A 17,287-nucleotide genomic window follows, 5' to 3' on the forward strand; every position below is an offset into this window, starting at 1 on the left:
CCGCCGCCTCCCGCCCCCCCCCCCCCCTTTCCAGTGAGTCGAGACCTCTTTGTACCAAAGAGATTTATTTGCATGTAAATAAACATGTTCTTTGCAATATTTCCAAAAAAGTTGAAAGTACACTCTACGTCCAAAAAGAATGCAAAAGGAGCCGGGGGTATTTACAAAAAAAAGCAAATTTCCAGACAGGTATTTACATCACGACCACTTAGGAAAGAACCATTTTCTTTTAATCTCCATGTACACTTCACCACCTGAGATTAAAAGGTTTGGCTTTTATTTCGTTTACACCTTTTATCTTTCCAATACTGAAAGATGTTAAAATAATTGTCGAGAATAAGCAAAAATATTTTAAAAATAAAACATTTGTCAGAGACCGAGCATTTACACGTCAAAACGCCTGTGTAGTCGTGTACCTCATCACGGCAACAGAAGCGTTGTGCAGCCAGTGCCCGGCTCCGGTCTCTCTCTCTCTCTCTCTCTCACATGATTTATATCACACACAGGGGAAGGGGACAGGGCACCAAAATGGGGCAAAAAAGCTTTAAATTGCTGCTGCCCCCACGGTCCGGGACTCGTGCCTCTCGCAGCAGCAGCGGCAGCAGGGAGGAGACTTTGCTCCCTCTAATTTCTGCAGGCGATGGTGATGCCCGCCTTCCGCAGGAGAAATTTAGGATATTGAACTTTGGTCTTGGGCGAGCGGAGAGGAAACGTGTGCAGCTCTTTCCTTTAAAACGCATTTTTGTGTTAATTACAAAGCTGAACAGTATTTCCTTCCAACTTTCACCGGTAAAATGTGACTCTGACTAATAACAAGTCCAGCAAACCGTCCCGTGAAATCCCCAGCTCTGATTCCACTTGAAGAGCGCTTCTTTCTGAAGGCTGTTTACGCCTTCACGCGACCCCGAACAGATCAAAGGGCTTTTTATTTAACAAAAACAACTTAAAAAAACCCAAAACCCAGGAGGGGCAGAACAAACACCGGCGACAACCTGCCGGAGTCTGAGCAGGCATCGTTTCCCAGATGCAGCCGCCGTAGCAGGGTCTCAAGATAAATTCATCTGCTGTTGTGTTTCTTACATCCTCTTCATAGACACCCCGCAGTCATACGATTCTGATGCTGCGTAAGATAACGTCATTTGCTCCAGGTTTAGACTTTATTTACTATTTTCCTATGATTTCAGCACATGAAGATGGGAGCGCTGGTGAGGGGGAAGCTACGGTGTGCAGACCACAAGGAGCAAAGGATGAAGGGTGGAAAATACAAGGGAGAGTTCTCCAGAGCCTGGTGGGGGTGGGGGTGGGCTTTGGAGAAATTCACGGCTCCCACGCTCTGCAGGAGCCCTGGAATTAAGCTGAAGGCAGGAAGAAGAGGTGAAAAATCCCTAAATCAATTAACCGAATCATCGCCGCCCTACTGAAAAGACATCGGCCTCACTACGGCTTTGAAGGAGCCAAAAAAGAAACAGCTTGCCTGGGGTGTCACTGGGGTCAGACCGTAAGCAGGACTGGAAACCTCTGTGGTTTAACAGAAACTTCAATCTTTGACATCGTTTCTGACTGCATCCCCGAACGCGAAGTATCATCTCGTTCCCACGGGGGGAAATCCTGGCCTCCAGGAGTCAACAGCAAAACCCAGCGGGAGCAGGATTCTGCTCAGTACATGATTCAAAAGGAGATGTGTTTGCAGAACTCTTCATTTCCCACATTCCTCTTCAGTGAATCAGATTTAACTGCTTTTAAAAATAAAATGCTCTCCTGAGTCTCTTTTCCTTTCAGGGACCACAAGATAAGACCATAGAGGATGCCTGAGTCATGCTCTTAATTCCACCCAAAAGGGGAAAACCCATCTTTTAAGGAAATCACTACTTCTGCTGCAACTCGTATCTCAGATGAACCAGTTAGGGGCTGTTTTTCCAGCAGTGTCAGTGCTAACACCAGGACACGGCTGGCTAACACCTCCCGGAGAGAGAAGGCAATGCTCATGTGCATTACCAGAACTACTATCTATCTGAGAAGCACCCTGTAAGTTAAAAGAAAAAAAAGCAAAAACCAAAATGAAACCCTGAAGGGCTCAGAAACAGATTGCAAAAACAAGGCCCATTTTTCAACCTTGAATGCACACACTAGCTGTTCTAGCGACATCAATGGAAGTATTCGTAGTGGATAAATTAAGCATGGCTCTAAAGTGTCCGCAGGACTGAGACGCGTGCAGCTTCCAGTCCATCGTTTTACAAATGCAGCATCGGGGGATTCTGGGGAAGCTCTGTTCGCTAGGCTTACAAGGAAGCAACGCTCAGATGAAGACAGTGGAGTCCCTTTTCAGTTTAGATTTGCTCCAATGCATGCCAGAATTTCACCAACTTCACCAAAGCTACAGTGGCTGCACGTGTGCAGAGCTGCCCCAATCCATGGGCTCGACCCAAATTCCCAAGTCCCTTTGGGCTCTGCATCATACAATTAAAACAGAGATTGCCTGAAAACAAGCAGCACAAGGCATTCAGATACGGACATAAATAAATACCTAAATGAAAGGGAAGTCAAACATAAGACAGCAATCCTTCATCCCTGTGACCTGGAATAAAATGCTGATATCCATCAGAACACAGTGCCTGATTCTGCAGAGCAGCTCGTATCAGAGGAAGACGAAGCTTCTCAGCACCACACCAAATCAGGCATTGAATGAAGAAATGCCACAAAAATAAAATAAATTTTAAAAATTCTCTTTCTTTCTTCCAACCACCCTTTTAAAAAGAATAAAACCCAACCCTAAAACATGCCCTAAAATAATTAGTTTAAAACTTCCTAAATACAAAAGCAACTTATTCTGAATGGGAAGAGGGGCAGAGGAACTCAGACTCTCCCAGAATAGCCTATGTTTCTGTTTGCACCAGTTTGGGGTCTGCTCCCACACTTACACGCATACTTAGCTTTATACCCATTAACTCTAATGGGGCTAGTAATACTTATAAATTAAGAATGAGTGTAAGTGTCTGCAGGAGGAAGGCCACAGTCAGGAACCTGGCTTGCCAAACGTGCTGCTGGCACTCACACTTTCTGTTCAGACTTTGGAGATCCTTGGAAATACTTTTTTTTTTCTCTTCAAACACACCCCGTAAAGATCAGCGTGGCAGGTTTGCAATGGATGGTTCCTTTCTTTCCATCTCTAGAACCCGCAGGTCCTGCATACAGCTCATCTTTTAAAGACACTAATAAAATTAATTGCCAATTAGAGCAACATCCATGAGATCATCATCTTCTTCCCCGATCAAAAACTCAGGGCTAGCCCGGGATGGGCGCTCAGCCGAAAGGATAGCACTGCTTGTCATGGAGAGAGACTGGTCAGCTGAAATTGGGGACTTTGACCAGCTCTCTGGCTTCATGCTGTGAGATTTCTTCTTGTCTCTGTCTTTATCCCGATCCCGATCTCTGTCCCGGTCTTTGTCTTTCACTTTTTTCTTCTCTTTTTTGTGCTTCTTGTGTTTTTCTGAGCTATATTCAGGCAAAGGCCTAATGCCATCATCAGAGCTGGGGCTGTTCTGGTAGGATTTCTCTGCTATGGAAGAGCCCGACTCACTCTCACTGTCTATGTTTTGGGGAGTGTATGCTGGTGACTTACTGTGGCTGGGAGAGCAGCGTTCATGTTTTGGAGTAGATCCACTGATTAGAGGGGATCCATAGCTTTTGGAAGAAGCCATCTGAGGCCTTAGGCTATCCCCACCTCCTTCCCCAGGTTTCTGCAAAGTTACTTTGGCTTTAATGCTAGGGGAACCACCATCGTGTTTGCTGATGATAATTTTGGCCACTCCAGTGCTTCCAACATTTTTGGAATCTGAAGTCTTCTTGGAAGAGTCAACAGATCCTCCAGAAACAGAGACTTTAGATTTCTCTTTGTCACTCTTCTCACGTTTGCCCTGGAACTCACCTCCGGACATATTGTGTTTGGAGGACATAGTATGGCTTGAGGAATTGGAACTTGGCCCCATTTGTCCATCCATTGGGTCATCTCCACCAGGCCCGCTAGTGACAACCCCATGTTTAAGTTTGTCTATGACTGCAGTCAGAGATGGCTTCTTGTTTCTGCTTGGAGACTTGCCTTTGGAACTTCCATGCTGGTTTTGAGATGAAGACATGGAAGACCCGCTAGACGAAAAGGAAGATGAAGACGCTGTCGAAGAATTTGATGAAGGAGGTGGTTTCTGTGACATAGACCCAGAGGATCCCATTCCTGAAGATGATTTCATACTTGAGCTTGATCCGGTCCCAGACATATGGGAGCCTCCAGAACCTGAACTGATAGGTGACTTTGCTTTAGATGATGGGGGAGTACCTGGGACAGGTTTCATGGGAGAAGCAAGCTTGTCAGAACCTCCCGAGGGTCTAGAATGAGATGGAGAGATGTTTGGTTTACTCATGGAAGGGTTCATAAGTGATGATGGCTTTCCTTGAGGTTTCATCTTGGTACTTCCAGAACCGCTGCTGAGGCCATGTTTGGTGATGGGGGAGGATCCAGGCTTTCCCACCGACTGAGCTGAGCTTTTGGACTGACCTGAACTTGAGCCGCCTTGGCTTGAGTAGAGGCTGCTGCTCATCTTTGAGCCAGAAGACCCTTCTGATTTGCTGCTTTTAATTTTGCCTGAGGTTGAAGAGGAGGAAGAAGAGGAGGAGGAAGAATGGCTATGATGGCTTTTGCTGCTGGAGGAGGTGACAGAGCCACTACTTGTATACTGGCCATGTGAAGACGGTTTGCCCACAGTCACTGTTCCTTTTGGGATCTGAATGGTTATTTTTGGAATAGGAGGAGTAGCTACACCGGGAGGAGTCTGAGATCTGCCTGAACTCCCAGGAGATTTGGACCCACCTGTGCTTGCTGGTGGCGTGAAAGGCCTGTTTGATGAACTGTGAGATGGAGATTTCCCATCTGTCTCCTGCTTCTTCCGCTTTGGAAGTTTCTCTTTACTTTTACCATCACTGGATGGTGTCCGGCTGCGCTTCCCTGGCTTCCCGTCTATCCCGGGACCTGCCATGTTACTTCCAGAACCATTGCCTTCCTTTACCCGTTTCTGAGACTTTTCTTTTCCTATATCCCCTGTATTCAGTAAAGGGCTCTGACCTCCACTGTGATGCTCCATGATGTCAGAGGACCCCAGTGCTTTGCTTGCAGCTGCAATAATACTAAAATCTACCGTATCAGACTGATTACTCCCCTTAAACTTATTTTCCCCCCCATCAGTCCCCAAGACTTGCACCCCCAAAGTAGTTAGAGCCTGGGACGCATAGCCCTTGAAATCATCAGTGTCTCCACTCTGACTACTCTCATCAAAGTACTCCTCCCCAAAGCCACTTTGACTCTGACTGTTCAGCAAGTCAGGATTGAAATCTACTCCATCTGGAAAAAAATGGTTTGAAGAATCGCTGTTGGGGCTCACAGCAGCATCTGCTATCAGGTCTGCTGGATCTGTGTATGGGTTCTCACTATTGTTCGTCTGAAAAACATCTGGGTCAAAGAGGGCACTTTGTGAATGTCCTGAACTAGAAGAGTCTCTTACTGGAGTACCAATGGGTGGACAGTCCTCGTTAGTGGTGGGTAGCTTGGAAGCCTCCTCTGCTATATCCGAAAGGATATCAGTAACATCGGCCCCAATGCTGTCCGAACTAGAAAGTCGAACCATTCTCTGAATACTGGGCTGCGAGTGAGGTATAGGCTGTGGGTATGTAGTAGGAGGAGTGCTGCATTGGCTGGGTGCTGGAGTAATATGAGGGGTGTCCAGGGTATCTGCAGTCATGTTGACATCAAAAATGGGATTCTGGGAGTCAACATCCATTGAAAAGAGCTCCCTCTGGAAATCATCCTCAGTCTGATGCTTGGGCTTGTCGGCTGGCATGCGGGACTTTTTTTTCTTTTGCTTATTCCCCCCAGGGCCCATTTCCATTCTGGGGGAGCCAGAGGAAGAGTTCTGCCTTTCGAGAGGGCTGCTCCCATACAGAGTGGAGAAATCCTGAGGGGGATTCTCTTTAAGAAGGTTCATGAGCATGGGGTGGTTCTTGGTGTTGCTTGCTGGTGAGGATACTGGTGGTGGTGTGTGATGGGGAGGGGTTGGACTTGAGCCAATGGTAGACCCCACATTCCCTGTGATCTGCAACAAACTAGTGAGAATAGGGTTCTGAGACACTTTGCTGAAGTCCTCCCCATGGCCCACCGAGTCATGCCTCTCTTTCATGCTTATGCTCATGTTAAACAAAGTAGTGATGGGCCCCCCAGGAAAAGTGTTTGTTGGGGTAGTGGTACCACTCATTGGGTTGCTGCCTGTGGTCATGCCATACCCTGGGCTGCTGGCTGGGGGAAGATTTTTCTTCACCATATCTTCTACTGTCTCTGCAATGAGGGACAAGGCTGGTGTGTCTGCTTGAATCGTTTCTGCTTTTCTACGAATTGCTCTCATGGTGACAGGAATGGACATACATCTGCAAGACACAAGACAAAGGGTTTAGCGTGCATTTTGCTGCCCTATAGCAATGTTCACTGAAGATGTTTTAATAACTTCATCCGACATAAAGCAAGCAGTAAAGCTCTTGGGCACAAGGGAGCAACAGGTCCAGGCACTGTAAATGCCCTGCTGTTCTGCTTGTATTTACACTTATCCCATCAAGCTTATCTAGCCACGAGACAACTGTGCCTTTATGCATTGCCCTGCAATCACGAAGGGAGAATTAATCAATCAATTAACTCTAATATTAAACTAATAGCTGACAGATCATGATCTTGTAGGTAAAGCACAGGATGCCATCTGGGCTGTTACTCTGATTCTGCCAGAAAACACCTTTGTCTAAGCTTTGCAAACCTAATTTCCTGCAACCCTCTAAAAATCAACAATAATGCCACATGTTACTCAAGGGCAACAAGCCTATGATGTTCTGACACAAAAAATAGCTATTCTCACTCAAAAGGTCTGTGCTGTACCCTGTTAACATTCTACTGTGTTCTGAATGGTGGCTGGGGTGGAGGAACCTTGATAAAAGGCCTGTGTAAATGACAAACTGCAGGGGAGCTCTTCCACATTTTACAAGACTCAGAAAGCAACCAACTACAGTAGGCATAAATAGTAGGCACCTCAGACATGCACTCAAAAATAAGTAGCTATGGTTCAACGTCTGGAATGAAATTTTCAATAGGGCTCCAAGCTTTCCTCTCTTGCAAATAACTACTACCAAAACTCACCCACAGACAGAACGGCTCCAAAACCACTACGATAAATATGAGATAGACATACAGTTCATCTATATGATTTAGAGTCCATGGTGGCACAAAAAAATCCAGCTTACCTTTGAACAACTTTGGCAATGAAATCATCTGTACAGATAAGAGCATCGGACAGCCCTTTGTACAGCTTACAGTTCACATGAGTAGAGTCTTGCACATCCATTACCACTAAAAGAGAGAAGGCATTTGGAAGAGATCAAAATCCTGGTTACAGCGGAAAAAAACCCTGCCACCCTTCCCAAAAACACACTCATGCTTTTATTGAGTCCACTTACCACACACCAGGGAGTCATTCACAGGATGCTGAAAGGATACACTAAAACAGGAGTCAGAGAGAGGACAAACTTCAAACTGCAGGATCCCAGGAGAATCTGAAAGACATGGGATGTGTTAAATTAGGGAAAAAAGGAGATGAACCAGAGGCACCAGCTCAATAACCCCATATAGAAGGAAAAAAAAAAAAAAAGAAAGAAAGGAAAGCAGCATGGGTCTCATTTCTTATTCCTACACCTGGGAAAATCACCCAGGGTTTCTTACTGTCCACACATTATTTACCACTCCACGCGGTACCCACCTTCTTTTAAAACAGTTCGCTTGACACAGCTGCCAATCAGCGTATTGTACGCCACTTGATGTCTGATCAAATTGAGGATGAGAGGAACCCGTCCTGGGTGCTGGAAGGCGATTTTACTAATCAGAGTTCCTTGAAGGCTTCTTCCATCTGGGAGAGGAGCATCTTTGTTCAGAAAGTAACAGTGCTGCTGTCCTGGAAGAGCCTGACAAACAATTTCTGCTTTACTCCAATTACTGCTGGGTACAAGGCAATAACAGACATCTAGGAAGGAAAGAGCAGGCCCCGGATCCAAGTGACGCCAAGCCACCTTTCTGGCTGAAAATGACAAACAATGAAGACACTTTCCTTCCCATCTGAACAAGCAAAACACGATTTCAGCTCCTCAGAAGTAGTACTGCCAAACAGTATTCACTGTCCCCACTAAAACAGTTTCCTACGGTATGGCATCCCTTCTGAGGAAAAGACAAATCCTCTGCAGTTAACAGGAGATCCATCATTGACAAATTAAGAACTAGGATTTCTCCCAAAATGATGCGATTCGTTCAGCCACACATTACAGTCTGAACAAGAGGAAGGGACAGCACCTGGGAAGGCTCAGTCCCACACCTCTGCTGTCATTCCAGCAGCTGCACTTCAACAGCAATGGATTTTTCATTACCTAATTTTCCTAATTACTGTGGTCATGTTGGTATCTGAATTCTACTGCTTGGATAGCATAGTTTTTGCCTATAAATAAATGCTGGACCAATTTCCTTTACCCCACTTGGAAGATACCTGAAACAGACGAAAAACCCCAAACTGCTTATCTACAAGCATAACATCCTGGTTGTAACAACATACTTACTGCATAGAAGCGCATATTGTGGTTTAAAGGTAGAGGATCAGCCTCCTTGGATAATTCAAACTGTGTGATCAACTCATACAAGGGTACAAATGTTGGTGGTGTGTCGAACAGTGGAATACCTGAGGGAGCAAGATGGCACAGAATGATAGCACCTGGGAGAAAGTGATGGCGGGCCAGAGAAGGCATTACCATCTAGTATAAGAAACTTAACCAGGTTTTACCGAAAACAGCACAAAATCTTGAGCAACTTTTCTGGCACACTTTAAAAATTAGCAGCAGTTTATTGATAAAAACCTAGGGAGTATCTGTCTGACAGATCTGCAACCCACCTGTGCAGCCCTGAAGTTTCTGAATGAAAGCTCGAGACACTGGAATGGGACGTGGGAATTTCAGGAAGAAACAAGCTGGTAAGTCCACACTGTTGGCACTGGTGATCGATGAGAAAGACGGAGTTCTGAAATATTGGGTTAATACAAGATCTTATTAGATGCAGGGCATGACTCTGGCATCTGCTATGAGCACCAGACATACAATTTACTGTTTGATCAAATACAAACAGATTGTTATACCTTCTTAAAAATTAAGACACTCCTCAAAAGCATGTCACATGCCTGAAATACGTATTTCTTGGCTTAAAGATAGCACATAAGTGCTTTATATAATGCTATGACATCATGCAGTCATCTCGCCGCTCTGACTTCAACAGAGGCCTGAATGTTGAATTTGCACCTCAACAAGGCTGCTGAGAAAGGCCTGGCAGACATGTCCTTTGCTTACCCTTTGCTGTCAACTGGATGAGAGCCCATAATCAGTGGTGCAATTGGAAGTTTGTACATAGTCATGGTTCCCTCAACTGTTACTGATACATTCATACCCAAAGACCGAGGAACTGCAAGACGAAGCCAGAAAAAAAACCCAACAACATAAGCTGATGAAAAAAAAAAACGGTGCAAGCTTTACGAATTACATATCACTATGGTGGAAATATCTTAATTCCTCCACAAGGCACAGTTTTCAGCATTCACTTTTATCACTAAATGGACTACAGCCAAACTAGTTATGCGACGTAATGCTCTATTTTACTCTTTCAAGGTAGACCAATTGCATAATTCTTAAAATATATTCCAAATACATTTGCAAGTTTGTCGTATGCTCTTTACAAAGCTATTTACAAATAATGATTTTGGCCAATTTCACCCTCTTCTTCCCCGAGACCAGCCTCAATTTTAATTGGTGCTTGGTTTTGTCATTTTTGTGAGAGACAGATCTCCATGTACATGCATAAAAAATAATCTTCTAGTAAGATAGCAGAGACACAAGTATTCCCACAATAAAATTAATCTCATGTTAACGATGAAATTCACCCTAAGGGAAAAGGCTCTGTCTGCAGACTGTCACCCTTGGTAGCAGTCCAGCTCAAACTCCAGAATAGCCATGAGGTTTGAGAAGATGGTCAACTAAGCCAGCATTTGCACATGGGCTTCTTAAACCCGTGTCCTCCGAGAGTCAGTCTAGATTTTCCTGTATTACAGGGTGACAGCAGAGGGCAGCTAGACTGTTGGAATTCTGCTTTCTTCTCTCCTCCAAGCAGCAGTAGTCCACACCAGCTAAAGCTGACCTACCATTGTTCTCATGCAAAATAACTGGGGCTCCAGTGCCATCTTCAAATAAATCATAGGGCGAGACATAATACTTGAGATTCATCAGAAGACCTGTGGGAGAGAAGCTTTTGAACAGGCATCCTGACAATACAAGTTAACCCGATCATTATTAACCCTTGTAACCACATAATATTTGCACTGTAACACAGCACATGCTGTGTAGAGCTGCTACTGCACCTTGAAAGAGTTGTTCTCTGCTGCCAAAGACACAGACATGGCCATCTGCCATAAAATTACCATGTGCAGCTTTGTAAAGAAAAGCTAGCCTTCTGGATCATGTGGGACTTGCAAATACCCAACCACCTTGTCCCTCCTTTAGTTTGTTTAGCATTTCCCATTACTGCCCTTAGTTAATGTGAAACTAACAACATTACAAACAACAAACATAAAGGGGATCCTGAACAAAGTAATTTTTATTCTTTTCTTTTTTAACTGTTAATCAAAGATACCTCCACTCCTGGGAGTGAGATAGCCAACACTGCCATGAAGAATCTTGTCGAGGGGATTTGCATTGGTAGCTTGCCTGCAAGAGAGGCAATCACAGATCTGTAAGAAGCCAGAGTCATACCTGAAGCCAAAAGTCATGCACTGATGGCAGTCTAAGATTTTAGCTCAATATATACAATTCTCAGTCACACAGAGGCGGTGATCTTAAACTTCACAGTTATAGGCAAAACAAAAGCTACTCTCTACAGCATGGATGGTTTATCCACTGAATCTACAGCAGTGAAAGATGGGCAAATCTTTCTCAATTTCTTGCTGTAAAAGACATTACCACTAATCCATCTAGTTACAAACTTTCTACCTTCCAGACTTTCTTTCAATTCAATTCTGCAGTTAAAAAGCAATTTCTCAGAAAGCTCTAAGCTGTTTTTCTCTCTCTCTGTATATCATTCCCCTGCTAGCACAGGCCTTCTATAGTCTCAGCATTGGACTTCTTAGCAATAATGTCAGGCTATACAGGCACTGATGTGACACTTCCGGGATATACAGTACTTGGCACAATCAGAATCAGCATTATTAAGTAAAAACAAACCAACAAACCCCAACAAACGATATAGATGTCCTTACCAATACATCCCCGCCATTTTTGAGAGATCCAACTCTAAGGACTGCAGAGCTAAGTACATTTTAGTTTTAAGTTTGCTAGGGGAAAAAAAAAAACACAAAACAATATAAAATTGAAAGGAACTGTGCAATGACATTCCACTCACAGAGCTGCTGGCTGACAAGCTGCAGTACTTGCCATCAGATTGAGCATTTAGAAATTATAACTCTTCATTCTGCATTCCCACTTCACATTAAATCCTCCCTACCCACTCTGTGCACATGCAAGCCACGGTGATGAAGTCAGTAGGATCACACACAATGAAAATTTAAGCACAGAATAAAAAGCTTGTAGATTTGCTTAATTTTATATATGCGGTTGTAAATAAACATAATACATATTCTAGACTTACTTGTCTCCTGGCAACTTATACAGGTTCACAAGCCCCCTTAGGTGCTTAGAAAATTCATCAAAATTTTTCTCTCTGAAAGGCAGAAAAAGTAACATGTATTCAAATTCGTAGCAGATAAGGTTTTGTTTTAAAAAGTTCTAAGTTCACTAAGTCACTTAAGAAAAGACTTTTGCTACGTGAAAGCTACAAAATGTGTTCTTTAAATGATCCAGCTTTAATGATTCTGATGAATGTTGTGCTGTGGCTTCCAAGATACCATGCACAGCAGTCAGAATCTGAAGTATCTGAACCAAAGCCAGAAAATCCCCTGGAGAAGTGGAAAGACTTTGTGGGGAAGGAACAGTTATGAAACATTTTGCGTTTCCAGACATAAAATAGCATCAGATCAATATTGCAAAGAGAAGCCTGTCAGAAAGTGCTACAACCAAGTCTTGTTGCTCACCTCAGATGTTGCACCAATTCTGGACAACTCTGAAAAGGAAAGAACATACAACGATATCAATGTCGAATGCAGCAATTTCAGTCTTTGTGCAGCACAGCAACTGTAAAATATTAGGACAGTAACATTTGTAGCATCAGCTTTTCATGAGAAGCAACACAATGCTCACAACTACATATTACTCTGGTTCTAGTTCTGTTTGTCAACCCCCTCTGGGAAAAATTCAAGCAATCTCTTAAACAACTGATTTGAAATAAAACTTTTAAAATTGTGAAGCCTTAGGTTGAAAACCTATGATCTTATATAGAGATATTAAAAATGGTCTGTTTTCAGAAGAGTGGCTAGGCCAACATAAATAGCAAGTGCAAACTCTCATAGATGTGCAGAAAGGAAGACATTTCCTTTCAGCATTCCGTGTTTTAGTATTGTCCATTCAGAGATCTAAGTTTTATAAGATTGATTTCCCTATCCTTCCTCCAGAATAAAAATTATCAGAAACACAGTGATGGCTTCCTCAAATAACGTTGGCAGTTATAAAACCACTCAGAGAAAAAGAGAGACCATCACTAAAACAGTCCTTGCACACGTACACTACATCAATCAGATTAACCCACAAGAACAGATTACTCCACGGAGGCTTTTACTTTCCACTAGAACAAGCAGCAAAGGTGCAACGCTAGGTCTAGCAGAACATTCAATATAATCCATTTCCTCTGCTCAAACAAACGGGAGCCAAAATGGCAGTTCCAAAAACACAAAGGCATTACCCTCATCTTTGTCAGTAATACATACCACAGGGTTTTCTCCGTGGTGAGCCACCTTGACATCACACAGCAGCCCTGTAGGATCTAACTGGACTTCCACATAGAACATGTCTGAAGTGATGTAACATTCAGTGCCATTTGCACTAAGGTGAGATCCAAGGCTTACATACAAAACAAAACAAAAATTGCTATGAGATGCACACAAAAACCAATCAAACCAGCAGTGAGATTACGATGCGTACAGATAAACGGGAAAAGCCTTTGCCATAAAATAAAGACGACCTACCCATTTTGTCTAGCTATAGACTCTAAGCGATCTGTCATGGCAGGCAGAGAAGATACTAGATGGAGAGAGCAAAAAACAAGGCTTAGTGAAATGATTCCACATTTCCCCAGGAATAAGACATCAGCATTAAACCCAATCTCAACTAGTTACTCCCTCCCATGGCCCGTCACACCTTCACATGTGCAACTATATACATTATCTGTACTCAAAATACAGGCAGAATGAACAACTTGCATAGAGAAAACCGAATGTTCTTAGAACTGCAAAGACAGAATGGTTCTTCTTCCACAAGTGGAATTCAGGTATGGGCATTTAGAATAAAACTAACACAGGCCATCTTGACTGGTACTGACTGGCGCTGAGATAAGCATGCTTATGTAAACGTTAGCACACATGCCCTAGGAACACAGGGAAATGTGCTAGCAACAACCTTGCTTGCTTTTATGATTTCGAGCATTTCCATAGCATACCACTATTAAGCAGTCTGTAAAGTGCACGCACAGAACGTACCAACCTTTTAATGCCTTCTGCAAAGTCTCCAAACAGCTCACCAGATGTTGGTGCCCCCCAGAGTTCATCACAACTCGCTTTTCCTTAGTCAGAAAGAAGAAAAATGTCCTTTTTGTGTATCACTCAGTAAAAGGGAATTATTGCAACTTTTGTTGAGTCAAGTGAGGTTTATTTAGGTAATTAAAAGCAGATTAGACTTCATTCCCAAATTACATCCTCATTTTGACTCCTGCAGGAGAACAGTATCCATTTTGGAAGCAGGTAGCAAAGGCAGGCCTGGAATTGATTTATTTTCTTTTAAGCAACTTGCTCATCTGGAAGAACAGACTGTAGCAACTTTTTAATAGGCATAAGCTAAGAGTTATATAGGAAATGACAGAGAAATAACAGGACAGGCAAACTTTTAACACCACAATATATGCAGAAGCCTTTGATGTAGCTCTCCCCTGCCTCCTGCTCCTCCTTCCCCCTACCCAGAGACCAGTATTTCAAACCCACGTTTGACTAAGCCAACACCGAGTTTTGAATATCACTGAACGGGGAGCAAATTGCTTTACAAAACACAACATCCTGAAACAGCAAGTGGCAGAATGGTTTGGGCTTCTCAGCACTGGCTGGAACCACAAGTTTGACCCTTTTCCTAGTGCTGAGCTGACAGCTGCCCCATGTCAATTAGGCAGCAGAGGGGAGGCTGTAATTAGGGAAGGCAAAGACAGGCCAGACAGAAAGGGTACAGACATCACTCCCTCCCCTGCACACTACAGGGTGTGAGAACTGGCACGCCTCACCCACGCTGGCCCAGGAGGCAGTCAAGGCTTGAACAAAGGGTAAAGCACTTTGAAGAGATCTAACAAACCGACAACAAAATTATTACTAAAGAAACTTCAGAAACCCTCCTGCTGAGATCTCAACAATCCTCACCATGACTTGACGGACTAACTTCATGGTTTCTGTCCAAGGTCTGTTTTGGTTGTACTTTGCATGAAGTTTTTCTAAGAGGGTACTCATCTTATTCAGCTTCTCTGTTTCTGTAAGACAGGGGAATATTCAGAAAAGAGAACGAGACAATATTCGAAGCTTTACAAATAAAACAGCTTGGCAGTTACGATGAAAATACTTCCTAGCTTTAAGCTAACCATGATTTCAAAAAACTTATTTTCTGCTGATTTATCCCTGCAACCTAGACCTTAAGGCTAAGTAAACGTTAAGGATGTATCACAAGCTATCAAAACCTAAAGGACCATAAAATGACTACAGGCCTGTTGGGAAAAGCCCAGCTCCTATTCTGCACAGACTCTGAGTGATGTGGCCCGATCAGGTTAAGTTCTGGCATGACAGGAATATATTGGGGCACTGTTTGAAGATACAAGGGCATGGTCTAAAGACAAAACTTCCCTGGGACAGGAAACAGAGAGTGTAGAAAACATTGTGTTAAAGAAGCAAGGCTAAGCTTCGTTTCCTGGATTCCCCTTCACTGTTTACTCTTCCAGCTATCCAACCTCCTCTACAATAAAGATCTTCACACAGACCCTTCCACCACCAAAAACCTCAACCAAATCAGTCCAACTGCCAGCTGTCACAAGTTCTCTGATCAGACACACTCCTACCTCATGCTAGCTTGAAACTGAGGGCTGGTGTCTCCTCGGTGCTGTTCTAGAGCCAGGGCACAGCTCCCTACACTCTGTGATACTGAAGCAGTGGATGACTTGGGGGGGGGGTCACGGATCTCTGCCAACCTGGAACCTACTCAGCCTTTACAAAACACCTCTCATATCCCACAGGCTCTCATCTACTACCTATGGTTCTACAAGCTCATATCTGTATATTTTAGAAAGTTCCACTGTTGTTAATAATATTTCTCTGATGAGAGACAAGGAAGGATACAGGATCAGTGACTAAGCAAAAAACTAGAGTCGGACAGTTCAGCTAAAAAAGTTCCAAGATTAAATGGTTCATTTTTTCCCTACTATCTAGTCGGATGCATACACAAAGAGAACGCAGCTTTCAGGAGTACCTATAATTTTGTCTTTTTTTGCTACGAGACAGCTTTTTCTACACTTGCATTTGTCAAAAAATCCCAGCGGACATCACTGCCAAAATAAACCCTGCCACTGGCACTAGTAGGTCCAAGGCAAACAGACGCCTACGACATTTTAACTGCCACGGCATGCAACGCTGTAAGTCCTCACCTGCAAAATTTCAAGGCTTTGTTTTCATTATTGATGCATGTACAGTTCATAGACCTAATGCTGACCCCATCCAATCCAAGCGTTAAGAAATAAACAAACATTTGCTAGACCTTTTCAGACACTTTATACCTCTCGGCTATGTTAGAATCACAGAACTGTTGAGGCTGGAAGGGACCTCTGGAGTTCACCTGGCCCAAGCCCCCTGCCCAAGCAGGGCTGCCGAGAGCCGGTTGTCCAGGACTGTGTCCCGATGGCTTTTGAACATCTCCAAAGGATGGTGACTCCACCACCTCTCCGGGCACACTGTTTGAGTGCTTGGGCACCCTCAGAGTGACAAAGTGTTTCCTGATGCTCAGGTGGAGCCTCCTGTCTTTCAGTTTGTGCCCATGGGCTTATGTTCACCTCCCAAATGAGCCAGGCTCCCTCCGCTTTACACTCTTTCTCCAGGAATTTCTGTACATCCATAAGACCCCATTAAGCCCTGGGACAGGGGCAGTTCTGACAGATTTCAGCACAGTTAAGAGCCTCACGAGGATATTCGCCTTTTTATTTCCTTCCCCCCCCCCAACAAATGGAACCAGCCCGCAGCCAGCACGAAGACCCAGAGGCCCGGCCGGGGGTGGCGGGGAACCGAGTCACGGTGCCGGAGAAAGGATCCTCGTCCTCCCGCCGGGCCGCGGCCCCGCTGCCGTTTTCCGGGGAGATACCTCAGCCCCAGCCCGACACTCAGCCGCGCCGACCACCGTGCCGCTGCCTCGGAGACACCGGGACAACCCCCCCCACACACACGCACACACCGGTCTCCTCACAGAACCGGCGGGAAAGCCCTCGCGCCAGCCGCGCCCCTCCGGCGGCACTCACCCTCGGCACCGCCCGGCGCCGCCTTCATGCCGCGGGTGGGGACGGGCGGCTCCGCGGCGGACCGCAGCGCCGGCGTCGCGTCGGGCCGGGAGCGGAAGGGGGTAAAGGGGAGTGTGTGTGCGGAGGGGGGGTGTGTGTGTGTGTGTGTGTGAGAGCCGCGGCCGGGCCGCTGCCCGCCGGCCTCACACGACGGCGGCGGCCGCCGCCGCCATCCCTCCGGCCGCGGCTGCGCTGAGGGAGCGCGGCGCTCCCGCCTTCTCGCGAGAGCCGCCACGTCTCGCGAGAGGGCGGGGAGGAGAGGAGGCGGGCAGTGGGCGGAGCCTGGCGCCACACGCCCCGCCCACCCCCATCGCCCCGCCCAACCTCCTTCAAGCGCGCTGGCGGCGAGCGGGCGCGGAGCAGCTGCGCGTTACGCCGCCCGTTACCGGTCGCGGTTTA

At 45.1% G+C, this 17,287-nt stretch overlaps 1 protein-coding gene across 4 annotated transcripts; it reads right to left on the reverse strand.

The window, feature by feature from the left end:
* Window positions 1-48: 48 nt before the first annotated feature.
* MED1 (mediator complex subunit 1) lies at window positions 49-17,086 on the reverse strand. Of its 4 annotated transcripts, XM_052785389.1 has the most exons (18): window positions 16,850-17,086; window positions 14,721-14,827; window positions 13,804-13,882; window positions 13,290-13,344; window positions 13,032-13,164; window positions 12,243-12,271; window positions 11,801-11,872; window positions 11,412-11,486; window positions 10,790-10,863; window positions 10,302-10,391; window positions 9,457-9,568; window positions 9,009-9,133; window positions 8,680-8,798; window positions 7,836-8,037; window positions 7,537-7,632; window positions 7,324-7,429; window positions 6,325-6,465; window positions 49-6,147 (listed from the first exon to the last, which is right to left on the reverse strand). In XM_052785389.1, exons 1-18 carry the CDS (start codon window positions 16,875-16,877, stop codon window positions 3,219-3,221), a joined length of 4,572 nt encoding a protein of 1,523 aa, XP_052641349.1. In that variant the 5' UTR covers window positions 16,878-17,086; the 3' UTR covers window positions 49-3,218. The 4 variants fall into 4 exon arrangements, with proteins under 4 accessions (XP_052641349.1, XP_052641347.1, XP_052641348.1 ...); XM_052785387.1 differs by having other exon boundaries at window positions 49-6,465; XM_052785388.1 differs by lacking the exon at window positions 16,850-17,086 and adding an exon at window positions 15,407-15,560 and having other exon boundaries at window positions 49-6,465.
* Window positions 17,087-17,287: the final 201 nt, after the last annotated feature.

Source organism: Harpia harpyja, chromosome 4, assembly GCF_026419915.1.
Source record: "Harpia harpyja isolate bHarHar1 chromosome 4, bHarHar1 primary haplotype, whole genome shotgun sequence".
Classification (NCBI taxonomy): Eukaryota; Metazoa; Chordata; class Aves; order Accipitriformes; family Accipitridae; genus Harpia; species Harpia harpyja.

Excerpts from the sequence above, each read along its gene's own strand:
- MED1 (XM_052785387.1), bottom strand. The coding sequence starts at position 16,877 with ATGAAGGCGGCGCCGGGCGGTGCCGAGG. Across the intron at positions 13,345-13,803 it reads TTTGCAGAAGGCATTAAAAG|TATCTTCTCTGCCTGCCATG; the intron begins GTTGGTACGTTC and ends CTCTCCATCTAG. Across the intron at positions 6,466-7,323 it reads ATTGCCAAAGTTGTTCAAAG|ATGTATGTCCATTCCTGTCA; the intron begins GTAAGCTGGATT and ends TGTGTCTTGCAG.